Source organism: Trachypithecus francoisi, unplaced genomic scaffold (genome assembly GCF_009764315.1).
Source record: "Trachypithecus francoisi isolate TF-2019V2 unplaced genomic scaffold, Tfra_2.0 Lachesis_group0, whole genome shotgun sequence".
NCBI classification, from domain to species: domain Eukaryota; kingdom Metazoa; phylum Chordata; class Mammalia; order Primates; family Cercopithecidae; genus Trachypithecus; species Trachypithecus francoisi.
The window spans coordinates 131,546,153-131,573,848 of record NW_022681453.1 but is presented as its reverse complement, the minus strand read 5'-3'; the positions used below and the strand labels follow the sequence as shown (position 1 = coordinate 131,573,848).

Below are 27,696 nucleotides of genomic sequence, written 5' to 3'. Positions count from 1 at the left end.
CTCTTGTAAGTTGTTATGAAGAAATGAGGCTGGGAGCGGTGGCTCACGCCTGTAATCCCAGCACTTTGGGAGGCCAAGGCGGGTGGATCATGAGGTCAGGAGTTCGAGATCAGTCTGGCCAACATAGTGAAACTCTGTCTCTACTAAAAATACAAAAATTAGCTGAATATGGTGGCATGCGCCTGTAGTCCCAGCTACTTGGGAGACTGAGGCAGGAGAATGGTGTGAACCTGGGAGGTGAAGGTTGTGGTGAGCCAGGATTGCACCACTGCACTCCAGCCTGGGCAACAGAGTGAGACTCAATCTCAAAAAAAAAAAAAAAGAAAAGAGCTGAGGTATTTAAAGTGCCCAGGTAGATGCCTGGCAACTAGAAAGCAGGCAGTTGTCATTTTATTTTCCAATTACCTCAAATCTACGGGGTGAGTTAAATATTCTTGTCCCCTACTCCCCACCTCCAAGCTCTCAAGCTTCCAAGTTTCTCTTGCCAAATGCAAATGTCTGGCCATTCTTTTGTTTTTCTTTTGGAGACGGAGTCTCACTCTGTCACTAGGCTGGAGTGCAGTGGCACAATCTCAGTTCACTGCAACCTCCACCTCCTGGGTTCAAGCAATTCTCCTGCCTTAGCCTCCTGAGTAGTAGGGATTACAGGTGCCCGCCACCATGCTGGCTAATTTTTTTTTTTTGAGACGGAGTCTTGCTCAGTCGCCCAGACTGGAGTGCAGTGGCGTGATCTTGGCTCACTGCAAGCTCTGCTTCCTGGGTTCACGCCATTCTCCTGCCTCAGCCTCCCAAGTAGCTGGGACTACAGGCGCCCGCCACCACGCCCGGCTAATCTTTTTTGTATTTTTAGTAGAGACAGGGTTTCACCATGTTAGCCAGGATGGTCTCCATCTCCTGACCCCGTGATCCACCCGTCTCGGCCTCCCAAAGTGCTGGGATTACAGGCTTGAGCCACCGTGCCCGGCGCTAATTTTTGTATTGTTAGTAGAGACGGGGTTTTGCCACGTTGGGCAGGCTGATCTCAAAATCCTGATCTCAAGTGATCCACCCACCTTGGCCTCTCAAAGTACTGGGATTACAGGTGTGAGTCACTGTGCCCAGCTGTGGCCATTTTTTCAAGGCCCCTTGATAACACTGATGTCCTGCTTCACACTTCATTTCATCCAAGGTATTTTTCTAGGAGCACTCCTTCCTACCATATCACCAAACTCCCAGCCTTGTGGCCAAACTGCTCTCCAATTGGGGCCAACCCATTACCTGACCCTACCTTCCTCCTTCCTTACATTACATCTGGAAGCCTGCCATGCTGCCCCCCAAACACGGCCTAAGCCGTACAGCTATAGTATCTTATGGATAGCTCACACATCAGAGAACTGTTCAAGCCAAAGCCATCACTTACATAACAGCAGGCATGCTCCTGGCAGCACTCAGCATTGCACTGTCTCCACTGGCTTGCTTCTTTCTTTGTGAGATATTCTTCAAACAGCCAGATTGTGCTGTGACCCTTCTTACTCTTAATTCCTGGGACTGACAGCGAATTGTATTTTTTTATTTTATTTTTTTCCTTTTTCTTTTTTGAGACAGAGTTTCCCTCTTGTTGCCCAGGCTGGAGTGCAGTGGCACAATCTCAGCTCACTGCAACCTCCACCTCCCAGGTTCAAGTGATTCTCCTACCTCAGCCTCCCAAGTAGCTGGGATTACAGGCATGTGCCACCACACCTGGCTAATTTTTTTTTTTTTTTTTTTTTTTGAGATGAAGTCTCGCTCTGTCACCCAGGCTGGAGTGCAGTGGCACCATCTCAGCTCACTGCAAGCTCCACCTCCCAGGTTCAAGCGATTCTCCTGCCTCAGCCTCCCGAGTAGCTGGGACCACAGGCGCCCGCCACCACGCCCAGCTAATTTTTTGTATTTTTAGTAGAGACGGGGTTTCACCGTGTTAGCCAGGATGGTCTCGATCTCCTGACCTTGTGATCCGCCTGCCTTGGCCTCCCAAAGTGCTGGGATTACAGGCGTGAGCCACCACGCCCGGCCTAATTTTTTATGTTTTTTTCTTTTTTTTTTTTTTGAGATGGAGTCTCACTGTGTCGCCCAGGCTGGAGTACAGTGGCCAGATCTCAGCTCACTGCAAGCTCCGCCTCCCAGGTTTACACCATTCTCCTGCCTCAGCCTCCCCAGCAGCTGGGACTACAGGCGCCCGCCACCGCGCCCGGCTAGTTTTTTGTACTTTTTAGTAGAGATGGGGTTTCACCGTTTTAGCCAGGATGGTCTCGATCTCCTGACCTCGGGATCCGCCCGTCTCGGCCTCCCAAAGTGCTGGGATTACAGGCTTGAGCCACCGCGCCCGGCCCCGGCCTAATTTTTTGTATATTTAGTAGAAACGGGGTTTTACCATGTTAGCCAGGCTGGTCTCAAACTCCTGACCTCAAGTGATCCACCAGCCTCGGCCTCCCAAAATGTTGGGATTACAGGTGTGAGCCACCGTGCCCGGCCTTTTCTCCCTTTCATACCTAGTCCCACAGAAGATTTTACAATTCTCTCTTTTCATACCTACTATTACTACCACCCTTCTACAGACTCATAATCCGTTATTATGTCCCTTTCACTTATCCCCTTTTGATCATTCTAAACCACCATTTCTGAATAGGCCTTGCCCCTTCAGTTAATTGGCCATTTCACATTGTTGTTCCTTCTGTATGAAACGCCTTTCACTGTTTGTCAGCTAGTAAATTCTCCCATCCTCTGAGCTCCAGCTCCATGTCACCAGTCCAGGGAGCTTTTCCTACCCTACCTTTAGGTTATTCGTTTCTTCCTTGTGCTCTCATTATGCTTGGCACATACCTCTCCCTCCCTAGACTCTGAGCCCTTGGAGGACAGGAACTGTGCTCTGTCGCCCAAGCTGGAGTGCAGTGGCATGATCTCAGCTTGCTGCAACCTCTGCCTCCCGGGTTCAGGTGATTTTCCTGCTTCAGCCTCCCAAGTAACTGGGACTACAGGCATGCACCAGCACACCCCGCTAATTTTTATAGTTTTTAGTAGAGACAGGGTTTCACCATGTTGGCCAGGCTGGTCTCGAACTCCTGACCTCAAGTTATCTGCCTGCCTCGGCCTCCCAAAGTGCTGGAATTATAGGCATGAGCCACTGTGCCTGGCCTGGAACTGTGTCTTATTCATCTTTATGCTCCTAGCCTCCAGCCTAGTGCCTGGCTTGTGGTAGGCCTTGATAAATGTTTGCAGAATACATGCATGCGTGAATGAATGAATGAATGAATGAATGAATGGCTTTGCATTCATCTTCAGGCCATCTTTGTGTATAATAATGACCCACTGGGGGCTGTCTTTGGAGGCCAGAACTAGGCATTGGAAAATCATCAGGTTTCTCCATTTGTGAATCATGACAGACCTACTAAAACAACTTTTTTTTTTTTTTGAGATGGAGTGCGGTGGCGCGATCTCGGCTCACTGGGTTCAAGCGATTCTCCTGCCTCAGCCCCTGAGTAGCTGGGATTACAGTCACGTACCACCACGCCTGGCTAATTTTTGTATTTTCAGTAGAGACAGGGTTTCACCATGTTGGTCAGGCTGGTCTTGAACTCCTGACGTGGTGATCCGCCTGCCTTGGCCTCCCAAAGTGCTGGGATTACAGGCATGAGCCACTGCGCCTGGCCTGCTTTTTTTAATTAAAAAAGAAAAAATAGGACCTCCAATACTGCAGAAAACTGTGCTTAGTTTTATGAGGGACTCTCTTCCACCCGGACATTTCCAAAGTGCTGTCAGGTGTGTGAAATCATACTTCTTGGCATATGTTAGCTTATTGTGGATGGGAATTAGTTAGACTTACCAACGGGACTGCATAAGGGATGGCCCAGCACTTTACCAATAATTGCTTTCCTGTATCCACTGAGGAGCACCATCCTTTATTTTCCCTTCTGCCTTGACACACCAGAGCGTATTACATATGCATACTCAGCCTGACAGGGCTACTAAGGGTAAAGGTTACATCTCTTACCTGATGTTCACCTTGCCTTGCCACTGGAACCAAGCACCTGCAGTGTTCAACAAACAGGTGTTCCCTGGCTTGATTTCAGCTCAATGTGTGCTTAGGTTTCCTGAAGCTGTCTGGTTGTCACATGTGCCTTGCCCAGGGGATCTGGGTTGCATGGAAATGCATCTGCTGATGATGGTCCCACTCAGAAGTATGGTGAAGTTGCCCAGAAGACAGATGTCTGTGTTTGAGTCTAAATTCTGTTGTGCCAGAAGACTGACTGATGGTGATTAAGGGGATCTGAGTTCCAAATCTAACTTCAATGCAATCTGTCTTGTCTGACATTGGAAGTTACGTGATCTTTTCCCTTAGTTTCTCCATTTGTAAAATAGAGACAATGATAGAACCTCCTTGCGAATCGTTGATGTGCATTTCATGAGAAGGTATGTTTAAAGTGTTTAGCACAAGCTTAAGCAAAATAGGGTAATTAAGGTTAGCCATCATCATCATCATTATTTGACACTTTGACCTTTTTGCAATATGAGGTTTTAATACCCCACTGGCCAGCCTGTCAGAATCGTAAACTGGCCTCTGAAATTAGGTGTCAGGGAAAGGCTAAGGCTTTATCTGCCAAGCGTCTCTCCTCTGTCATTATGCTGTCTGACATTATAAATCTCATCTGAATGTCACAAGTCATTTATTACTATCTCTTTGGGTGCTGGAATTTGCTAAGCCCATGGATTCACTTTTTAGAGCATTAAAGCAGAAATGCTCCTCAGAGATCGTCTCATCCAATTCACTTGTTTACAGACTGCAGAAGATACTGAGACCTGAAGGCCTAATGTCATACAGCTCAAGGATGGCAGAGCTGGAGCTAGACCAGGCCTGCAGATGTGATGGCCCTCCTCTTTCCAATACATGCAGTCATTTACCCTGGAGTCATGCTCTTAGAGACTCAGGCTGTGCTTTCCCTGGGTCATGGAGTTCCTCAGAACACCTTCCTCCTTTCTCAGCAGTCGGCTACTTTCTTCCTTTCATGGGCAGCCAGCACTTTGAGGTCACATGACAGAGATCCACATACAGCTCTTTATGGAGAGATTGTGGGACACATACTAGTGCCATTCACCAAGGGGCCAAGGACCAGCAGCAATCATAACCAGAGCTTCACTCCTCCCCTTCCAGACTGAACAAACTCATCCCTACTTGCACCTTGGAGAGCACTAAGGTTTTTTTTGTGTTTTTGTTTGTTTGTTTTTGAGACGTAGTCTCAATCTGTAGCCCAGCCTGGAGTGCAGTGGTGCAATCTCGGCTCACTACAACCTCCACCTCCCAGGTCCCAGTTCAAGCAATCTCTCCTGTCTCAGCCTCCCAAGTGGCTGGGATTACAGGCATGCGCCACCACGCCCAGCTAATTTTTGTATTTTTAGTAGAGATGGGGTTTCACCATGTTGGCCAGGCTGGTCTCAAACACCAGACCTTGTGATCCACCTGCCTCGGCCTCCCAAGTGCTGGGATTACAGGCATGAGCCACTGCGCCTGGCCTGCTTTTTTTAATTAAAAAAGAAAAAATAGGACCTCCAATACTGCAGAAAACTGTGCTTAGTTTTATGAGGGACTCTCTTCCACCCGGACATTTCCAAAGTGCTGTCAGGTGTGTGAAATCATACTTCTTGGCATATGTTAGCTTATTGTGGATGGGAATTAGTTAGACTTACCAACGGGACTGCATAAGGGATGGCCCAGCACTTTACCAATAATTGCTTTCCTGTATCCACTGAGGAGCACCATCCTTTATTTTCCCTTCTGCCTTGACACACCAGAGCGTATTACATATGCATACTCAGCCTGACAGGGCTACTAAGGGTAAAGGTTACATCTCTTACCTGATGTTCACCTTGCCTTGCCACTGGAACCAAGCACCTGCAGTGTTCAACAAACAGGTGTTCCCTGGCTTGATTTCAGCTCAATGTGTGCTTAGGTTTCCTGAAGCTGTCTGGTTGTCACATGTGCCTTGCCCAGGGGATCTGGGTTGCATGGAAATGCATCTGCTGATGATGGTCCCACTCAGAAGTATGGTGAAGTTGCCCAGAAGACAGATGTCTGTGTTTGAGTCTAAATTCTGTTGTGCCAGAAGACTGACTGATGGTGATTAAGGGGATCTGAGTTCCAAATCTAACTTCAATGCAATCTGTCTTGTCTGACATTGGAAGTTACGTGATCTTTTCCCTTAGTTTCTCCATTTGTAAAATAGAGACAATGATAGAACCTCCTTGCGAATCGTTGATGTGCATTTCATGAGAAGGTATGTTTAAAGTGTTTAGCACAAGCTTAAGCAAAATAGGGTAAATTAAGGTTAGCCATCATCATCATCATTATTTGACACTTTGACCTTTTTGCAATATGAGGTTTTAATACCCCACTGGCCAGCCTGTCAGAATCGTAAACTGGCCTCTGAAATTAGGTGTCAGGGAAAGGCTAAGGCTTTATCTGCCAAGCGTCTCTCCTCTGTCATTATGCTGTCTGACATTATAAATCTCATCTGAATGTCACAAGTCATTTATTACTATCTCTTTGGGTGCTGGAATTTGCTAAGCCCATGGATTCACTTTTTAGAGCATTAAAGCAGAAATGCTCCTCAGAGATCGTCTCATCCAATTCACTTGTTTACAGACTGCAGAAGATACTGAGACCTGAAGGCCTAATGTCATACAGCTCAAGGATGGCAGAGCTGGAGCTAGACCAGGCCTGCAGATGTGATGGCCCTCCTCTTTCCAATACATGCAGTCATTTACCCTGGAGTCATGCTCTTAGAGACTCAGGCTGTGCTTTCCCTGGGTCATGGAGTTCCTCAGAACACCTTCCTCCTTTCTCAGCAGTCGGCTACTTTCTTCCTTTCATGGGCAGCCAGCACTTTGAGGTCACATGACAGAGATCCACATACAGCTCTTTATGGAGAGATTGTGGGACACATACTAGTGCCATTCACCAAGGGGCCAAGGACCAGCAGCAATCATAACCAGAGCTTCACTCCTCCCCTTCCAGACTGAACAAACTCATCCCTACTTGCACCTTGGAGAGCACTAAGGTTTTTTTTGTGTTTTTGTTTGTTTGTTTTTGAGACGTAGTCTCAATCTGTAGCCCAGCCTGGAGTGCAGTGGTGCAATCTCGGCTCACTACAACCTCCACCTCCCAGGTCCCAGTTCAAGCAATCTCTCCTGTCTCAGCCTCCCAAGTGGCTGGGATTACAGGCATGCGCCACCACGCCCAGCTAATTTTTGTATTTTTAGTAGAGATGGGGTTTCACCATGTTGGCCAGGCTGGTCTCAAACACCAGACCTTGTGATCCACCTGCCTCGGCCTCCCAAAGTGCTGGGATTATAGGCATGAGCCACCGCGCCCCGCCTAGAGCAGTGAGTTTTAAAGAGAATTGAGATTGAGGCTGGGTGCTATGGCTCACGCCTGTAATCCCAGCACTTTGGGAGGCTGAGGCAGGCGGATCATTTGAGGTCAGGAGTTTGAGATCAGCCTGGCCAACATGGTGAAACCCCATCTCTACTAAAAATACAAAAATTAGCCAGGTGTGGTGGCGCATGCCAGTAATCCCAGCTACTTGGGAGGCTGAGGGAGGAGAATCACTTGAACCCAGGAGGCGGAGGTTGCACCACTGCACTCCAACCTGGGTGACAGAGCGAGACTCCATCTCAAAAATAAAAAATAAAGATAATTGAGATTGGACTCTTTCCACTGTTTTGCCGTAGTTCTCATTTCATAGGTGAAGAAACTGAGGCTCATGGAGGTTAGGGAATGGGTGAAGCTCACAAAACTATCAGAGCTTCCATTTCAGCCCAGCTCTCTTTGACTGCAGTGAAGTAGTTAGGGTTAGATTTGTAAAATGGAGACTAGAGTATTTGTAAAGAGCTGTTGCTGCAAGGATTAGGTGAGCTCATGAAGGTGGAAGTGCCAACAGAAGAAGAGTCACCTAAGGGAAGAAGAAACTTCTCATTCATCAGTTTTTTGTTTTGTTTTGTTTTGTTTTCTAAGAGATGAGGTCTTGCTATGTTGCCCACGCTGGATTTGAACCCTTGAGCTCCAGCAATCCTCCCACCTCAGCCTCCTGAGTAGTTGGGACTACAGGTGCACCACCTCACCTATCCTATTCATTTTTATATCACCAGTGCCTGACACATTGTTGATAAATCAATATATTTTTTGAAAATAAGCCTATGAATGTATAAATTAATAAATGGATGAATGAATAAAGAAATGAGCCACCTAGCACAGGTGCCTGGAACACAGGAGGTATTCAGTCAATGTTCCTTTTCCCTCCCTCACTCTGGAGGGTAGAGTCCATATGCGCAGTCTCTGTGCTTGGCACTTGGTAGGCCTAATGAGTGCGTGTAGGTGGAATGAGTGACTCTCAGGAGCTCTGAGCCTTTGAGGTTAGAAGGAAATGTTTGTCTTTTCAGCTATAAGTGGAGGCCAGGGCTTTGAGCTCTGGGAGCTCAGGGAGTGATATGCTACCTTGCCCAGAACTTCCCACCACTGCAGGGTAAGGGCCGCCCATCTTCCAAGCTGACCCTGGCCAAGTAGTTACCCAGACTCAGCGTCAGGCCGGGCTGCACGCACCAGTGGAGGGAAGCAGCAAATCCTTCCAGCTGTAGAACAGCTGGGGATGGGGCTATGGCCACCAGTTAGCAGACAATGTATTCTGCCCAGCCAGACTCAACTTCCTTCCATTCCTCCATCCTGCCTCTCTTTCTCTGTCTTCTCTGGGCTTCAAATCTCAGTCCCCTGTATCTGCTGAGTAAGTAAATGAGCATTGAGGAGAGTGGCTGGCATACAGTAGTTGCTCTGTAGACACTGGTGGAATGAGTGAATGGATCCATGAAAACAGGACTGAAGGAAGAGACAGGCTGACGGATGCATGTCTATTTATTGGCACAGGGTCCTATAAGGGCCAAGACCACACCCTCCCACCCTCTTTTCTGTAAAAATAAACTCTGTTCTTCCTTTTCCCTGCTCTATCTGCTTTCCTGCTTGGTCTAGGGAGAATCAATCACCTGCTAAGGCTTGTGCCCTAAGACACAGGAACCAGTACCCGCTACACATATGCACTTCCCCTCTCAGCCCAGGGAAACGGTGGGCAGCAGGAGGCTTTCAGAGGCCCTTGGGCTTCCACTAGGAGCTGTCAGTGAGGGTCAGCAGCAGCATTGGGAGCAGTGGCACAAGGAGCACAGGGTGAGGTGGGGGTAGCCCCTGAGGGTGAGCCAGACAGAGCTGAGTCCACCCTTAAGTGCGCACGGAGTGAGCCTGGGGAGAAGTCCAGAAGGTACACCCAGGCCTGCGGGTCAGAGTGGGGCAGGCATGGCAGGCCCCATGGCCGCCAGGCTGCGTAAGCTTGGGGCCAGAAGAGGCAGACTCCTTCCTGTGGGAACTGGCCTCCCTGCCCAGACCTCTTCCAGGCAGGGTGACATGGAAAGATGTCACAGTGAATGGTGGGGGCTCTGCTGGAGGCAGGGGCACCCCCAAAGCAGAGGCACAATGTGGTGATTGAGGAGGGACTGTACTCGTGTCGCCTGTGGTGGGGAGGGACTAGACCCAGCCCAGCTTGTATCTGCTTCCTCCCAACCTAAGAGCAAACAGCTTTGTCGGGAGAGCTGCCCCACGTCTGGTGACAGCCGGCCGTTTCTCCCCTGATCCAGGTCTACCACACCTCACACAGCTGCCCCGGGTTCATGGGGGAGCCAACAGGGCAGCCGAAGTGCCGCAGGAAGTCACGGGAGTTGGAGAGAGTGCCCAGCACGCGGAAGCGGGCAGGGCTGTGGGGGTCAGTCACCAGCCCCTCGTGAGAGCTCTCTGGTGTGCGGACCGAGCACCACACCTGCGGATCAGGACAGACATGGGGCCATATGGTGTCTAGTGTGGAGCCGGGCCTTAGAGTCGGCTACAGCCGTCCCAGAGACACAAACCACCACTGCTGCAGCCCCTCCCGAGTTCCTTCCAAAACTGAGTTCCGATGTCCCAGTTCCTGGACATCGGGCTGCCCAGCATGGACATGACGAGGGGAAAAAGTGGAGCCCCGGAAGCTGCCTGCTGTGGCTGCCCAGTGGAGGCTCTGCCTGAGTCCTTGCTCTGCCACTTACTCTATTCCTGGGCAGCCCCGGACAGGCCACTCCATGTCCCGAGCTTTAGTTTCCTGCGTGCCTTCCTCACAGGAACAGTGTGAGGATCAATGTTTGCCCCCTTTGCCACCCTTTGCCCCACCCTGTGCCCCTCAAGCACGCAACCCTGCCCTTTGAGCTATGTAAAATCCTACCGAGGCGTTCTCCTGCTCAGGCCTCTTCAGGCTGCCTTTGTGGGCCCTGGCTGGCTGAGAGGCTCTGGGCACAGGCCTTCCCAGCCCACCTTTCATGCCCCAGCCTCAGCCCCATTCCCCAGCCCCTTTGACACATGCCCCAGACTTCTCCTAATGACATACTCAGGAGGGAGCAGGACAAAGGGGCAGACCCCAGGCCTTCCTGGAGGGTGATACCTGGGCAAATCCCACGAAGAAGAGCTGGTGGTTAGTGAGCCTCACTGCTGGCAGCTGCTGCTCCTCCCCGTGCTTTCTCAACCATGCTTTGTAAGCCTGGGGACAGAACAGTGGGCAGCAAGCCCATCCAGGCCTGCCCCCATCCACCCAGCACCTTTCACCCCAGGCCAGCAGGCCTCAGCTGCTGGAGGGCTGGTCAGGCCACTCACATTGTAGGCAGCCTTCAGACCCCCGTTGTCGGCAATGTTCTCCCCCAGCGTCTGGCGGCCGTTGAGCCTCTCCCCATTGACCTGGTATTGATTGTACTGTTCCTCCATGCAGGCTGTGTGGTTCCAGAAGGCTGCCAGTGACTCATTCTGCCACCAAGGCCGCAGGTTCCCTTCTTTGTCATACTCGCGCCCTAAGGAGAACTCACCTTTGCACCCCACCAAAACCAGAGCTCATCTCGGGGACAGCAGTGCCCCCACCAGCCCTGGTCCATAGACTCCAGGTCCCTTGGGGCTACATCAATGTCCCAAGGCCCTGCAGGAGCCACTGGGAATTCTAGGCTCCAGGGGACGACTCCATGGGCCCCTACCTTGGTCATCAAAGGCATGTGTCAACTCGTGGCCCATGACCACACCGATACCACCAAAGTTCAGGGCCCTGGTAGGTGAGGAATGGCAAGTGAGGACATGGTGGGGGTACTTCTGAATCCCACCTCCAGCCCTGCTCCCAGCTCAGCCACAGGCCCAGGCCCCAGCACCCAGCCCCTCCTGCTTCAGACACACTTGGGGTGGTTGCGAGCATAGAAAGGGGCCTGCAGGATGCCAGCGGGGAAGACGATCTCATTCTTAGTTGGAAGGTAGTAGGCATTCACTGTCTGGGGGGTCATGCTCCACCTGGAGGAGGAAGAGGGAGAGGCTGAGGCTCCCGACTCTCCTGACACTGTTCCCCTCCCAGCAGCCCTGCCCTACCTACCTCCTGCAAGGGCTTGGGGCCTCTGGTCTGGGAGCAATCTTGCCACCCTTTTCCCCCATCCCAGGAAACCTTTCCCCACCTCTCCCGCCGCCCCTAGTGTCCTATGTCCGCCCCCTCATTCTCACTGGTCTCGGCTGGGAGGCTTGCGGAGCTGGTCAGCCATCACCTTGGCAGAGAAGTTGTACAAATTCAACATGTTTTGGAAGAAAGAATCTTCAGAAACTTCGTACTATGGGAAAGGTGGAAAGTAGAAAGAGAGCAAGAGAATCCATTGGAGAAGATAATAGCCCCAGTTTGGCTACTCAGTATCTCTCCAAACCTCAGTTTCCTCAACTGTAAAATATCTAGTAAACCATAATCGGCAATATTTAAAGGGCATTTATGTTACGGGTGCTATTTTTTTTTTTTTACATACTGCACTCATTTATCTCACAACAACCCTATGAGGTAGGCACTAGTAGGACCCCCATTTTACAGAAAATGAAACCGAGGCCTAGAGAGGTTTTGTTAAGGTTAACAAGTTAGGGGTAGAAACAGAATATGATTAGGCTTGACTCCAAATCTTGGCTCGTTAACACTATATTTCACTGCTGTTTGGCCTGCAGCCTGACACAGAGCCAACACTTTAACAATGCTGGTTACCTCCATCTGCCTCTAAAAGAAACCAACGAACACCTCTTTCCCAGTGCTTGAGCCCCAGTTACTAAGCCCAGAGAACAGTGTCCTCTACAGGGCTGAAGTTCAGCACTGATGAGCTCAGGTACTCACCCCATCATAAACATCATCCAGCTCTTTGGGCTCCAGGATAAAGTCTGGGAAACCAATCATATCATAGATGGCGTCTGCCTGAAGAGACCAGGTTAAGGGTTTGTTTCCTTCCCCAGGTTCCTAGCAAAACTGTATCCTTGAACCCCACCTCAAGATGGCGCCCCAACTCTAGCCACCACTCACTTTCTCCTTGGCTGCCTGGCGGGTCTTCTCATCCATCCAAACCAGCTGTCCCAGGGCCTCCTCAAATGCAGTCCGGATTTCGCTGATCATCCCCTCTGCCTGGGAGGGAGGAGGCAAAGTCAGCCTCCCTCTGCACTGAATGCATCCCTGCCCCGCCCCCCACCCACCCTGGTGCCCCATCCCTGTCCCCCCAGGAGAAATGGGAACGCCTAGACTAATGAAATACAGCTGAGCATCTGGAGAGGACAAGAAGGAAACACCATTTGTAAAGGTACTGGGATTGTGGCTGGCTTTTTTCTTAATTAAATAAACATTTTAATTGACAATAAGTTCATCAAATTAATATCATAATTTAATATAGTGCAATGATTTTTTTTTTTTCGAGACAGAGTCTGGCTGTGTCACCCAGGATGGAGTGCAGTGGCGTGATCTCAGCTCACTGCAACCTCCATCTCCCGGGTTCAAGCAATTCTCCTGCCTCAGCCTCCCAAGTAGCTAGAATTACAGGCACCCGCCACCATGCCCGGCTAATTTTTGTATTTTTACTAGAGACGGGGTTTCACCATCTTGGTCAGATTGGTCTTGAACTCCTGACCACATGATCCACCCACCTCAGCCTCCCAAATTGCTGGGATTACAGGCGTGAGCCATCATGCCCAGCCTAGTGCAATGATTTTTATCTGATTATGAAAAGAGGGCATTCACAGAAAATTTGGAAAACTGAGAATTGAAAAAGAAAACAGACCAGTTATAAATCACTCATTCATAGGTAAGTTCTTTTAACATTTTGATTACCCACTTCTAGAGTTTTTCCCTCCCCTGATATGCACATAAAATATGGAATTATGTTGTATTAGGTATATATTTTTTGTAACCTACTTTTCTCACTGAAAGATATATCAGCTGTTTAAGGATCCTCACAACTCATCCTAACTACAATTTATTTTTCCTTTACCCTATAGTTGGACATTTAACCAGTTCTTATTTTCTGCTATGATAAACAACATTGCCATAACCATAAACATCCTTACAGGTAATACTTTAAGCATATCCATTATAATATCCTAATAAATAAATATTTCTTCTAGTTATATAGTTAAACATAAACACATAGACAACTTTAAAGGACGCTTATAATCCCACTGCCCAAAGCAGCACTTCATTTGTTCATGAATTTACATCCAGTTGTTTTTCTTTGGTTTATTTATTTATTTATTTATTTTTGAGACAGAGTCTCGCTCTGTTGCCCAGGCTGTAGTGCAGTGGCGTGATCTTGGCTCACTGCAAGCTTTGCTTCCTGGGTTCACGCCATTCTCCTGCCTCAGCCTCCCGAGTAGCTGGGACTACAGGCGCCCGCCACCACACCTGGCTAATTTTTTTGTCTTTTTTAGTAGAGACGGGGTTTTACCGTGTTAGCCAGGATGGTCTCCATCTCCTGACCTCGTGATCCGCCTGCCTCGGCCTCCCAAAGTGCTGGGATTACAGGCGTGAGCCACCGCGCCCAGCCTTGTTTTTTTTTTTTTTTTTTTTTTTTTAAGACGGAGTCTCACTCTGTCGACTAAGGCTGGAGTGCACTGGCACGATCTCGCCTCACTGCAACCTCCGCCTCCTGGCTTCAAGTGATTCTCCTGCCTCAGCCTCCCAGGTAGCTGGGATTACAGACACCCGCCACCATGCCCGGCTAATTTTTTGTATTTTTAGAGAGACAGGGTTTCACCATATTGGCCAGGCTGGTCTCGAACTTCTGACCTCGTAATTCATCTGCCTTGGACCCCAAAGTGTTGGGATTACAAGCGTGAGCCACCACGCCTGGCCCCTGTTGTTTTTCTATATGTCTGCACATACATGAACAGTCAATTTTGAGGGCATAGCGTTGAAAGAATCTTGTAGACTCACAATTTGTTTGCTTTGCCGGTCAAATGTGGCCTTCACGAAGAGGGAGCCCAAAGCGAAGCCAAGGGCGTCATCTGTGTTGGAGATGCAGGTCTGCCACCTCGGCACACAGGACTGTTAAGGGACAAAGAGCCAGGCCCCCAGAGATGGCTATGTCCTCCAGTCAGAGGGCCTTTCTCTGTCACTGGGGCTAGCAGCCCTTCTCAGCTCTGGACAACAGAGTCCTGGGTTTGCTCAGTGCCACATCTGTCTTTTTTTGAGACAAGGTCTCACTCTATCACCCAGGCTGGAGTATAGTGGTGCAATCACTGCTCACTGCAACCTCTGTCCTCCGGGCTCAAGTGATCCTCCCACCTCAGCCTCGTGAGTAGCTGGGACCCCAGGCACATGCCACCGTGCCAGGCTATTTTCTTTTGTATTTTTAGTAGAGATGGGGTCTCACCATGTTTCCCAAGCTGGTCTTGAACTCCTGAGCTCAAGCGATCTGCCCACTTTGACCTCCCAAAGTGCTGGGATTATAGGCATGAGGCACCATGCCCGGCCCACAACTAATTTTATATCTAGTCAGTCTCCCATGCAAGAAACCTGAGAGTCACTCCAGCTTCCTCCATCTCCCTAACCCCCACATTCAACTACTTTGACTTTTTTTTTTTTTTGAGACAGAGTCTCGCTCTGCTGCCGAGGCTGGAGTGCAGTGGCTGAATCACTCCGCCTCCCAGGTTTACGCCGTTCTCCTGCCTCAGCCTCCCGAGTAGCTGGGACTACAGGCGCCCGCCACCTCGCCTGGCTCGTTTTTTTGTTTCTTTTTTTAGTGGAGACGGGGTTTCGCCGTGTTAGCCAGGATGGTCTCAATCTCCTGACCTCGTGATCCGCCCGTCTCGGCCTCCCAAAGTGCTGGGATTACAGGCTTGAGCCACCGCACCCAGCCTTGACTTTTTTTTTTTTTTTTTTGAGACGGAGTCTCACTCTGTTACCCAGGCTGCAGTGCTGTGGCGCAGTCTCAGCTCACTGCAAGCTCCATCTCCCAGGTTCATGCCATTCTCCTGCCTCAGCCTCCCGAGTAGCTGGGACTAAAGGCACCCGCCACCATGCCCGGCTAAATTTTTTGTATTTTTGGTAGAGATGGGGTTTCACCGTGTTAGCCAGGATGGTCTTGAACTCCTGACTTCAAGTGATCTGCCCACCTTGGCCTCCCAAAGTGCTGAGATTACAGGCATGAGCCACCCCGCCCAGCCTGCAATTGCCTCTTAACTGGACACCCTGACTCCATTCTCATCCCCGTGTCCCTGCTTCTCCCCTCCATCTTCCATTTAGCCACCAGAAATATCATCTCATACATAACCCAATTGTGTTTCTCCTCTCCATGGCTACTCCCATGGAGCCCCATCTGTGAAAGAATCAAGGCCGGACTTCTCGACACAATATTCAGGTCCCTTCCCGAGTGCCCCATGCCCACCTTACCAAACCCTGCCTCTCAGTTGCCCTCTTCTCAAGCTCATGCCAGAATATGTGTAAAGCCACCATGCTCCTTTTGGCCTCTAGGAATTTGCACATGCCATTCCTTGTCCCTGGAATGCCCTTCTCCCCAGCTTTCTTGGTGAACTTTTCCATCACATGGCACCTCTCAGAAAATGCTTCTCTGATGCCCTTCCCCACCAACCCCCCAGGTGAAATGTGCTGTCCCACCTCTGTCCTATAGCACAAAAGTCTTTCACTCAGTGTGAGCACTTATCACCACAAAATATAATGTATTTGTTTACATGTCCACTCCCCCCACTTAATGGGGCATCTTGAAACTAAATACTGCATTATCTATTACATCCTCTCCATCCTCCTCATCGAAGCTGAGTGCCTATACATACCATATACTGTGCAGATGCTTCACTTATGTTAACTCAGCTAATACTCTTCTTGACAACCCTCCAAGTTATTCCTGCTTTACAGAGCAGAAAATGGATAGTGTCACTGAGAGTGTCCTCAGAGTCACTGGAGTGACTATCATGTTTCTTGCATGGGCGATTGACTAGATATAAAATTAGTTGTGGGCCGGGCACAATGGCTCATACCTGTAATCCCAGCACTTTCGGAGGTGACATGCCCAAGGTCCTACAGGCTAGAAAATGAATGAGTTGGGGTTGGAACCCAAGTCGGCTTGCTTCCAAATTCTGCGCTCCATAGTATGCACCTGTGCACCATGAGGCACGTGGTGCCTGATACACTGAAGGCATGCAGCATCAGCTAGACTGGATCAGAACGTGGAGGCAAAGTCAGGGAGCCCACCTTCTTAGTGCCATAGAGGGTCTCCAGCAGCTTCTCTTGTGCAGACTCAAAGCGTCGGTCCAGGCTTGAGGTTGTCTTTTGCACTAGGTTCCAGATCAGGTAATTGTTCAGGATGCTGACAACCAGACCAGAAAATAAGAAAAGGGCAGGTGGGATGCCCTTTCCACCCCCCCAAACCAGCCCCTAGGAACATGCAGGCTGCAGGAGTCCTGAGAGGCATATGTGGAAGCTGTCCCAGAGTTCCTCTTTGGCCCTGGGGCCACATACCTGCCTGCAGAGGTCAGGTTGGAGAGAGGTGTGGGAACAGAGATCACAGGGAGCACCCTGAAACCCTAGCACAGATGAAAAGCCCATAGGCATTCTGATTTGATGTTTGGAAGGCTCATGGCATTATCAAATGTTGTTCTGTGTGGCTGGACCAGTCCACTATGCCCAGCCTTGCTGGAGACCTCCACGGAACCCACCCTCACCTTGGGATCCCCCCACACCTTGGTTCTGTGCGGTTGATGAGCTCTGACACCTGCTGCAAATAATCCATCCCATACACCACCACAGGCTCAGAGTCACTCAACTCCAATGGTGACAGCAAGAAAGACAGGAACTCAAGCCAGTCCATGGAGGGCGCCAGAGCCTGAGAGAAAAAAATCTCAGACCTTGCCTTCCCAACTCGCTTCCAGCAGAACCCTCCCCCACTGTATGCTGGAGCCTGGGAGCCCTTCCCATTGCCATAGCAACAACTACTGGCTTCATGGCGACTCCTTCCTGTAATATACTCTTTTCCAGGTCTAGGCACCTCCAATCTGGGAGCCCAGCCACTTATTATACAAGGATAACCACTACTTGTGACATTCAGCTGGGACCTAGATATTCAAATATTTTCCTAACAATTGATAAAATACCCCTCCCCTGACACCCCACACATACTGGCTTCTCCTCCAGAACCACATCCCACCCCAACTTTTCCATAATCCAACATCTAAAGTGTTAATGGCCTGGTACAGTACAGGTCCTCCAGTAGAAACCTCCATTTCTATCTCTTTTTTTTTTTTGAGATTGAGTTTCACTCTTGTCACCCAAGCTGCAGTGCAATGGCACGATCTCAGCTCACTGCAACCTCCGCCTCCCAGGTTCAAGCGATTCTCCTGCCTCAGCCTCCCGAGTAGCTGGGATTACAGGCATGTGCCACCAAGTCTGGCTAATTTTTTATTTTTAGTAGAGATGGAGTTTCACCATGTTGGCCAGGCTGGTCTTGAACTCCTGACCTCAGGTGATCCACCCATCTCGGCCTCCCAAAGTGCTGGGATTACAGGTGTCAGCCACCATGTCCAGCCTATTCTGATTGTTTTGTGGACATCTCATACAAACTGTTATACATTTTTAACACAATCCCTCCGTGCATCCCCAGGCAACAAGAAAGGGACCAAAGGATGGCCCAGTGAGAGGTGGCCTTAAATGGACACCACGTTTTTCCCAATGCAACTGGAAAGCACAGAAATGCAAGGGAATGAGGAAAGGACTGGCTGCCTTGGGGAGATGGCATGGAGGGAAGCTGAGTGGTGTGTTCCAGGGCTGGCCCCTCTCAGATGTCTCCAGTCCCCTGCCTGCCCCACCTGCAGCTCCGAAATGCTCATCTTGTGATAGATTTTCTCCTCGTCGCGCCGCTGGTCCTGGGGCACTGTGATGTTGGCCAGTTGTATCTCCAACTCCAGAACCTGCTGCATCTGCTCCCTCGTGGAGGTGGGCCGCCCACCCAGCAGCATCCCCAGCTCCTCCATGTAGTCCAGATAGGCAGTGAGCACCTGTCAAGGCCCAGGTGACCCTCAGAGCCCAGCAACAAGTCCTGCCCAAGGCTGAGAAGATCTATTCTTACCACCACCTCTGCTCACTATCTCTTCTGCTTGATTCTGGAAGCCTTCTTGGATGACCTGTTTCATTTCTGACACACTGCTTACCGCCATCGGCTAAGTATTGTTTACTTCTTTTATTTTATTTTTTGAGATTAAGTCTCATTCTGTTGCCCAGGCTGGAGTGCAGTGGTGCGATCTCGGCTTATTGCAACCTCCACCTCCCGGGTTCAAGCAGTTGTCCTGCTGCAGCCTCCCAAGTAGCTGGGAGTATAGGCACCCGCCACCACGCCTGGCTAATTTTTTGTATTTTTAGTAGAGATGGGGTTTTACCACGTTAGCCAGGCTGGTCTCAAACTCCTGACCTCAGGTGATCTGCCCGCCTTGGCCTCGCAAAGTGCTGGGATTACAGGCATCAGCCACCATGCCTGGCCTTGTTTACTTACTTCTGTGCTTGTTTATCATCTATTTCCCCAAGGAAAAGGTGAGTTCCAGCAGAGCATTGTTCCAAGTTACAGCAGCTTACTCACTACTGTCTCTAGGGACTAGAACAGAGTAAATGCTCTGCAAGTGTCTGTCCAGCAGATGGGCCTGCTTCCCATATTGCTTTGCCTTCTTGTTTCCTAGATCCCTGCTAGTTGTCCCAGCCCATCAGTGACCATGTGCCTTCACTGAACAGCTGACTGGACCTCACAGGGGATCCGGGCCATGGTGTCCTCAGGCCTCTATTACCTCCCATCCTGCCAGGCCTCAAGCTTGCTGCTTTCTCCACTACCCGCTGGTCTCCAAGGGAGAGAAAAGCATGGAAAAGAAACATTTAGTGACCACTTCTGTGGACATGCATCAGACTCTCTATTAGAGGCTTTCCATACAGTGTATCTTTTCCTCCCTGCACAGCAACTTCATGAAGTGAAGATGAGTCCCATTTCACACCCCAGGGGACAAACTTAGGAAGATGACACGGCTTGACTTCCATCACAAACTAGCGGATGGCAGAGTGAGAATGTGGCCCAGGCCTGATGACCCCAGGGCCATGGTGGCCCTGGCCCTGCCCAGGTCCAGTACAAACTCATGCGGCCTCACCCCTGCTGGCCCTGAGGCTCCATGAAGGCAGGGCTGTGTTTGCTTTGTTCACCACTGTAATTTCAGGCCCAAGCGCAACTGTCTGCCACATAGTAGGTGCTCAATAAATGTCTGTTGAATAACAGGATGAAAACCTGCAGACAGACACTCAACACTGCTCTGTGCCAATTCCCTTAACCCTCCTCCCAGAAACCACTTTCCACTCAACCTGAAGGCCCACCTGGGCTCCCCAAATCACCAAAGTCCATCTGCTCTTCTACTTACCGAGAAGTTTTAGATCCCTTAATATCCATTCTGTGTATTTCAAATTCCTCCTGTCCCTCACCTCTCCTCTTACTTGCTGCTGGCATCAGAGGAAGAGGTTTGAGTACCAATCCCAGTCATCCCAGCTCCTGAGGGGGATGGTTAGCTAAACCAGTGATCTCACCTTACCCCTTCTCCCTACCTCCTCACCTTCAGCTTAGTGCTTACTTTTGAGACTCTCTTGAACCCTGCTTTACTCTTAGTTTGTTGTTGTTGTTGTTGTTTGTTTGTTTGAAATGGCGTCTCCCTCTGTCACCCAGGCTGAAGTGCAGGTGTGTGATCGCAGCTCACTGCAACCTCCACCTCCCAGGTTCAAGCGATTCTCCTGCCTCCGCCTCCCCAGTGGCTGGGATTACAGGCGCAGGCCACCACGCCTGGCTAATTTTTGTATTTTTAGTAGAGACAGGGTTTCGCCATGTTGGCCAAGCTGGTCTCGAACTCCTGACCTCAGGTAATCTGCCCACTTCGGCCTCCCAAAGTGCTGGGGCCACAGGCGTGAGCCACTGCACCCAGCCTACTCTTAGTTTTCATCCTATCTCAACCTTTTGCATTGCATCTTTCTTTAGATCCCAGGACAGGAGGCTTCCTGAAGGCAACCAGTAACACGCTGACAGTCAAACCCAAGTCTTTCCTCTTGCCCCTATCAAAGGGTTGAAGGATGTGGTTCTCTCCCAAATCGTAAAAATTATCTCCTCCCCTGCTCAGATGATGTCAAAATCACACATCTGTTCACATCACTTTTAAGTTTCCCCTTCCATTTCTTTTGGGATGAATCCTAAATTTGGCCCACAATGCTCCTGCATAGTGTGAGCCTATGGACTTGTCCAAAAGGCCTTGGCCTGCATGCCCCTCCTGCTCCCTCTCCCACTGAGAATGGCCAGTGGGCCATATGCCTTCCCACCTTGGAGCCTTTGCATAAACTATTGACTTTGCAGAGCCTTCTCCCTTCATTGCAGCCTATCGGCACCCTGGAACTAGGCAGGTTCCTGTTTGCACTTGCTCTCAGAACCCTATGCTTTTTCTCTATAATAGTCCCAACAACTGGAAACAGGACAACTGTGTAGCAAACTGTTGTATGCCTTCTTCCCCACTCAGAGGGTAGTAGAAGTGTCTTGTTCACCATATGCCTAGAGGAGGGTCTGGCCAAGGGATGCTCAGCAGATGTTTCTGAATGAATGACAGAAGGACAAATGATTGTCCTATTCCACAGCAATCTCTTTTGCTATTTTTCTCCCACTGCCCTTAAAATACAAGGATCTCCTTCTGTCCTTTCTCTGTCCTCCTCCTGTCTCACCTCTTCAAAGCCTTTGTTTAGGTTTCTTTTTTCTTTTCTTTTTTTTTTTTTTTTTGAGACAGAGTCTTGCTCTGTCATCCAGGCTAGAGTGCAGTGGCGCCATCTCAGCTCACTGCAACTTCCACCTCCTGGGTTCAAGCGATTCTCCTGCCTCAGCCTTCCAAGTAGCTGGGATTATAGGCACCCGCCACCACGTCGGGCTAATTTTTGTATTTTTAGTAGAGACGGGGTTTCACCATGTTGGTCAGGCTGGTTTCAAACTCCTGACCTCAAGTGATCCACCTGCCTCGGCCTCCCAAAGTGCTGGGATTACAGGCAAGAGCCCGGCCCAATTTTTGTATTTTTAGTAGAGATGGGGTTTCACCATGTTGGCCAGCTGGTCTCAAACTCCTGTCCTCAAGTAATCAGGCCGCCTCGGCCTCCCAAAGTGTTTGGATTACAGCCACCCCACCTGGCCTGGTTGGGTTTCTAAGGAGATACCTCTCAAGCCTCTGGGTCCTTTCAGGGTTATTCTCTCTTCAGGACTCCACACGGCTTTCCCAGCTGCCTGCTGGCCTCTCTGTATGTAAGGTGCCCAGGTCCCAGCAAACTCACATGTCTAAAAGGAGCAGCTCCCACACCCTGAGCATCATCCACATGCAGGAGCATAAGTTTGTACCCCTAAACTACTCCCAACACCGTATGAGGTTGATGCTATGATCCCCTGTTTATGGATGCAGGAACAGCATCAGAGAGATTAATCAACTTGCACCAAGCAGCAGAGCTGAGACTGAAATCCAGGTCTGACTCCAAAGTCTCTCCTATTCCTGTGACATTGCACTGTCTCCTCTTTCTCAATGTACCCTAAGCTGGTTCTTCCTACAGACATCCCTAATTCCCAAGGCACCCCTCCATTCCACCATCACGAAAGTGAACAGCTTCAGCCATCTTCACCTCTTCCCTCCTCTAACATCCAGGCACCAAGAACTCATGATTCTGACTTGATGATATCTCTTACATCCTCCTCTTCCTACCATTCCTTCTGCCACCTCTTTCATTTGGGACCTTCCTGACTCAGAGCACAGAGTACCGCAGACACTCTTAATTCATCTCCAGGCTTTCTTTCTCACATCTACTTTTCACACCCCAAACAAACTGACTTCCCAAAGCACTGCGCTCCCTCCCTACTTTGGAGCATGCAGTGGCTCTCCGGGAGCTACAGAATAAACTCCGTAGTGTGCTATTCAAGGTCCCCTCCATAACCCATTCCTGCCCACCTCTCCAGCCTCTAATCTGCCTTGAGTTCTGTATTTTACCATAGTGGACCCCTCGCCATGGTCCAAACACACCTAGCCTTTCCCTCTTCAACACTTTTTTTTTTTTGTAAGACAGAGTCTGGCTCTGTTGCCCAGGCTGGAGTGCAGTGGCGCCATCTCGGCTCACTGCAACCTTTGCCTCCTGGATTCAAGCGATTCTCTTTGCCTCAGCCTCCCAAGTAGCTGAGATTACAGGTGCCTGCCACCATGCCTGGCTACTTTTTGTATTTTTAGTAGAGACGGGTTTTCACCATGTAGGCTAGCCTGGTCTCGAACTCCTAACCTCAAGTGATCCGCACAGCCTCCCAAAGTGCGGGGATTACAGGTGTGAGCCACTGTGCTCGGCCTCATCAACACTTTTGTTTAAACTGTTCTTTCTTTCTTTTTTTTTTTTTAGATGGAGTTTCGCTCTTGCCACTCAGGCTGGAGTGCAATGGCATGATCTCGGCTCACTGCAACCTCCAACTCCTGAGTTCAAGCGATTCTCCTGCCTCAGCCTCCAAAGTAGGTGGACTACAGGCATGTGCCACCACGCCCAGCTAATTTTTGTATTTTTAGTAGAGACAGGGTTTCACCATCTTGGCCAGGCTGGTCTCGAACTCCTGACTTCATGATCCACCTGCCTCGGCCTCCCAAAGTGCTGGGATTACAGGTGTGAGCCACTGCACCCAGCAAACTGTTCTTTCTTTCTTTTCTTTTCTTTTTTTTTAGTTGGAGTCTCGCTCTGTCACCCAGGCTGGAGTGCAGTGGCGCGATCTTGGCTCACTGCAAACTCCGCCTTCCGGGTTCAGGCAATTCTCCTGCCTCAGCCTCCTGAGTAGCTGGGACTACAGGCGCCTGCTACCATGACTGGCTAATTTTTATATATTTAGTAGAGATGGGGTTTCACCTTGTTGGTCAGGTTGGTCTTGAACTCCTGACCTCAGGTGATCCACCCACCTTGGCCTCCCAAAGTGCTGGGACTACAGACGTCAGCCACCGCACCTGGTCTAAACTTCTTTCTACCCAGCATGCCCTCATGCACTCCCACGTATTCTACAGGGCCTGGATCAAATGCAATCTCTTCAGGAAGACTTCGCTGGCTCCCTAAGTCTCTCCTGAATCCTCAGGACCCTCTTGTGAACTTTGTTCTCAGCTATCTAGGTTCATGAACCCATTGACACTGAACGCTTCCTGTGACAATGGCTTGGAAACTTATATCTCAGAATTCCCCCACTGGACCTGGCACACAGTAGGTGTCTATGAAACCTACTAGAAGAATAAGAGAAAGGAGGCCGGGCGCGGTGGCTCAAGCCTGTAATCCCAGCACTTTGGGAGGCCGAGACGGGTGGATCACGAGGTCAGGAGATCGAGACCATCCTGGCGAACATGGTGAAACCCCGTCTCTACTAAAAATACAAAAACTAGCCGGGCGACGTGGCGGGCGCCTGTAGTCCCAGCTACTCGGGAGGCTGAGGCAGGAGAATGGCGTAAACTCGGGAGGCGGAGCTTGCAGTGAGCTGAGATCCGGCCACTGCACTCCAGCCTGGGCGACAGAGCGAGACTCCGCCTCAAGAAAAAAAAAAAAAAAGAGAAAGGAAAGAAGGAAAAGGGGAAGAAAGGGAGGGAGGGGGGAAGAAAGGGAGGGAGGGAGAAAGAAAAGAAGGAATAAAGGAGGGGCAGTTGGTTCACTAGGTGACAGGATAGGCTCACCTTCCCTGCTCTGACCCTTGGCAAAGGAAAAAGTCAACAGGGATCAGCCCAGCTCAGCAAGGGGTAGGGATGGGGATTTGGAAGATGTTCCTTACTTTCTCATTGGCAGTTCTGTTTAAGTAGTAATCCCGAGAGGGCAGAAAGAGCCCAGACTGGTCCACCTGCAACGGCAAGGAAGGGAGGTGAGCCCCTCGTTTACCCCACCATGGGAACCTGAATTCCCCAGCAGGGGTTGGGGTGGGGGCTGGGGGTCAGCCCAGCCTGCCTGTCACAGGAGAGGGAAGTCTGGGCTCAGCAAAGGGTCCCTAAGTCTCTCCTCACCCTTTCCCAGCTCATCACCTGGATAACATTGCTGTTGGAACTCTTAGAGTCGGCACTGATGTAGACGGTGAAGAATGGGGTGGCCCTGTAGGTCCCTGCTACTGCCTTCAACACCTCCATAAAGTTATCCTGGTCCCAGGGCCCTGTAATGTTCCAACCACCAATCTGTGTAGAGACCATAAGTGGAATGATTAGCACAGGAGCTCCCGAAGTGTTCCTGGGCCATCTCCTCTCTCAAGGCCCCTCCTGCTCCCCTGCCCTCAGCCGGCTCAGTGGCCCCACCTTGTCAATGAGGTCTCTCAGTGGCTGGGCTCCCAGCTCCTCAATGCGCTCCACCTGTAGGCAAGATAGGTAGAAGCGCTGTGTCTTCCGCTCAGCTTCACTGCTAGAGTTGAAGGTGGTGTTTTCTGTGGGGCAGAACATAGGATCCAGGTGGCAATTACGTTAACTGCTGAGAGGGAGTCCCTGGCCCTCGCTCGGTTCCTCTCCTTGCCTTGTCAATGAGCAGTCCTCCTAACGCAGACCCAGGAAGAGTGTCTGAAACAGCAAGCTGTGGCTTCCTCTCCCTGTCCATGGAGACCCTAGGATATCTAGGCAGTACAGGCTCCCTGGTATCTACTACACCACGACAGTGCTCCAAACAGGGTGCAGAGAAGCGGTCCTCCATTATACCCAGAGTTCTGTCCCCGTCAAACCCATCCCCACTTCTCAAGAGTCCCCTGCTCTCTGCCTCCCCACCCTCTGGAGTGTTCACAGAGCCATCCACTTCCTCATTCATGGACATTGACTATCTGCTAAGTGTCAGGCCCTGTGCTAGGCACAAGGCACATAGGTGGCCCAAGGCCTCCCTAACAGCCCCACTCACCAAGCAGGTGCTTCAGTATGGCCTGGTTTTGGTCCCAGAGGCTGTTGAAGGTGTTCCAGCGAGAACGCCCATCGGGCAGGGGGTTCCTCCGAATCCAGCCCCCACAGGAGAACTGGTAAAAGTCCTCACAGGGGCTCACCCCTGGGTCCAGGGACTCCAGGATTTTTCCAGCCACTCGAATGCAGGCCTCTGTCAGGCAGGTGCTGTGGGATGGGTCTGTGGTAGGGGGCACGGTGGGAGGGTAGGAGACTGTCAGTCTGTCTGTCTGGTAGAGGCAAACTCTTTGCAAGGGCCATGACAGCAGGAAGGTTGAGAAGAGAAAGCAAAGCCAGGGCTTTTTTTCAGGGAAGGCTTGGCCCCCACAAGTGAAAATCTTAGAGGCCCTTTGGCCTCCAGAACCCCTAGTTATGAATGCTGATGAAGAGTGTGGGCCCACCTACCTCTGTGGTACTGGACCCCCAGGGCCACAAGGCAGCCCAGAAGCAGTGCAGCCAGCAGTAGAGAGACACCTGCCAAGACCAGCTCCAGCTGCGTGCATGAGCCTAACAGCTGTCTTGTCCCCTTCTGGAATCCCACCTGGGGAACACAGGGGGACAAAGAGCAACTGAGCTGCAGGGCAGAGGTCCAAGATCACCAGAGGGTGAAGCCACAGGCAGTTTTCAGAGTCACAGGGTTAACTTTGGGCCTGGGAGCAATGAGGCCAGCGGGTGAGTTGAGCCCTGAGTCTGTTTTGTGCAATGTCATGGCTTAGCATCGCCTCACCATAGTCCTAGAGCAGAGGCCAGAGATGGAGCGGAGGTGGGGGCAGGTGACCCTCCAGAAGAGCCCAGAGCTCCTGGGTGTGCCAGGCGTCATGCCAGGGCTGGGGCCTGGTGAGAAAGGGGAAGCCCCCTTGCCCACCTCCATGGCGTCCGGGGAGGCCCCGCCCTCTACGGGGGTCTCGGTTGCGTCTTCATCCCGAAGCGTGGCCCGTTTGTACTCCACCATCTGCCAGACAGTCGGGGTTGCCAACCGAGGTCAGGCAGAGAGGGCTTTTTGCCCACGACCCTGCCCCAGTGCCCCCTGCTTCGCGGACCCCTCCCCCCTGCTAAGAGGGCCCTTCTCTTCCCACCTGCCACGCTGTCGGGCCTGGGGTCTCTCTATCACCGCTCCACCAGGCCCGGGACACAGCCCTACATCCGCGAACCGGGCATCGCCTGCCCCTCTGCTGCCGACCCCTCTGCCTCGTCCCTCTCCACCCGGTCCCCTCCCCTGGAGCCCAGGGGGCCCCACTCACGTTATTGCCAGCTCCCAGCTCCTGCAGCGCGACGTTCATGGTGGAGTCGGGCCAGGCGGTGATTCAGGGCTCCCGGCAGCTGGCCCTCTCCCGGGCCGCGGCCCCGGTCCCCTTCCCGGCCCCGCCGCCACCAGCCATCACTGCCGGCCGCCGCGCAGCACCCTCGCTGGGGCCGCGGCCGCCCCCGCCCGCCGGAGTCCCCCGCCCCACGCGGCGCCCCGCCCGCGGTGGGGGGAGCGTGAGGGAGAGGGAGGAGCGCGCCGAGGCTCTTCGCAGGCTCCAGCTGCCCTCCGGCAACACCAGAGACCCCTCCATGCTTCATGGTCCGCCCCCCATCTCAGCAGCACCCTCCTTCCAGCCACTCATAATTTACTTTCCTAGGAAAAGCAATGAAATGCAACCAGTCCCAGAGGTTGCTAATATTCCTTGGCCTACTTCCCCCAAATTTCAGGCTCCCTCCGTCCCCTTTAAGCACTTTAGAGAAATTGTGCCCTCCTGAGGAACATCTTCCCACAGTAGTCCACACAGCCCCTCTTCAGCTGGCGAATACAGAGCACACAGGCAGTTCACCCACATTCAGGGTGTGCACGTGGTACCTACCTTTGGTACCTACCTATGTGCAGAGAGCATATAGACTCCAAGGACACGGGCAGGTACGATGCCCAGCACACAGTCCACGCGCACATGAAATGCCCACAGAATGTACACACTGCATACTCACACACAGTGTACACACGCACAACACACCCAGAGCCAACACACACGCACACTGTGTTTCTGTACGTACACACACCAAGTGCAGGGGGAGCATACACTCCACACACACACAGCCCACACTGACTCCACTCTTCCATGGCGCTTCAAGACCGCACTTCTACTCTCCAAGATAACTGCTGTCATCAGATCATCTCATAAAGGGAGGGTTACAGATGGTGACAAATTGGCAGGGAAAAAAACAGCCATGCACAGATATTTAAAGAAAAGACGTGCTAACACTTCTAACTTGGGGAAAGCAAACCGTTTTATTTGGGAGATTTACAAGGAGAAAAAAAAACTAACACCAAGCAATATTTAACTGAAAAGCAATAGTGTGGCACCCATGCATCTGCCATCTGCCTTCCATAT

General features: G+C 51.1%; 1 protein-coding gene across 4 annotated transcripts; it reads right to left on the bottom strand.

Annotated features, from left to right (window-relative positions):
* Positions 1-8,896: 8,896 nt before the first annotated feature.
* Positions 8,897-27,332, bottom strand: ECE2 (endothelin converting enzyme 2). 4 transcript variants are annotated; one of them, XM_033211888.1, is made up of 19 exons: positions 26,572-27,329; positions 26,058-26,282; positions 25,736-25,871; positions 25,296-25,511; positions 24,713-24,837; positions 24,449-24,595; positions 24,205-24,270; positions 18,209-18,397; positions 17,087-17,229; positions 16,599-16,713; positions 14,322-14,432; positions 12,426-12,524; positions 12,243-12,320; positions 11,600-11,703; positions 11,285-11,395; positions 11,092-11,159; positions 10,724-10,914; positions 10,515-10,610; positions 8,897-9,863 (listed from the first exon to the last, which is right to left on the bottom strand). In XM_033211888.1, exons 1-19 carry the CDS (start codon positions 26,608-26,610, stop codon positions 9,687-9,689), a joined length of 2,436 nt encoding a protein of 811 aa, XP_033067779.1. In that variant the 5' UTR covers positions 26,611-27,329; the 3' UTR covers positions 8,897-9,686. The 4 variants fall into 4 exon arrangements, with proteins under 4 accessions (XP_033067779.1, XP_033067781.1, XP_033067780.1 ...); XM_033211890.1 differs by having other exon boundaries at positions 26,196-26,282; positions 26,572-27,328; XM_033211889.1 differs by lacking the exon at positions 14,322-14,432 and having other exon boundaries at positions 26,572-27,332.
* Between the last annotated feature and the right edge of the window lie 364 nt (positions 27,333-27,696).

Coding starts and splice junctions, on each gene's coding strand:
- ECE2 (XM_033211888.1), bottom strand. CDS start 26,610: ATGAACGTCGCGCTGCAGGAGCTGGGAGCTGGCAATAAC. Junction 16,714..17,086: donor ATCAACCGCACAGAACCAAG/GTGTGGGGGGAT, acceptor TCTGGTTGTCAG/CATCCTGAACAATTACCTGA. Junction 11,160..11,284: donor TATGCTCGCAACCACCCCAA/GTGTGTCTGAAG, acceptor CTCACCTACCAG/GGCCCTGAACTTTGGTGGTA.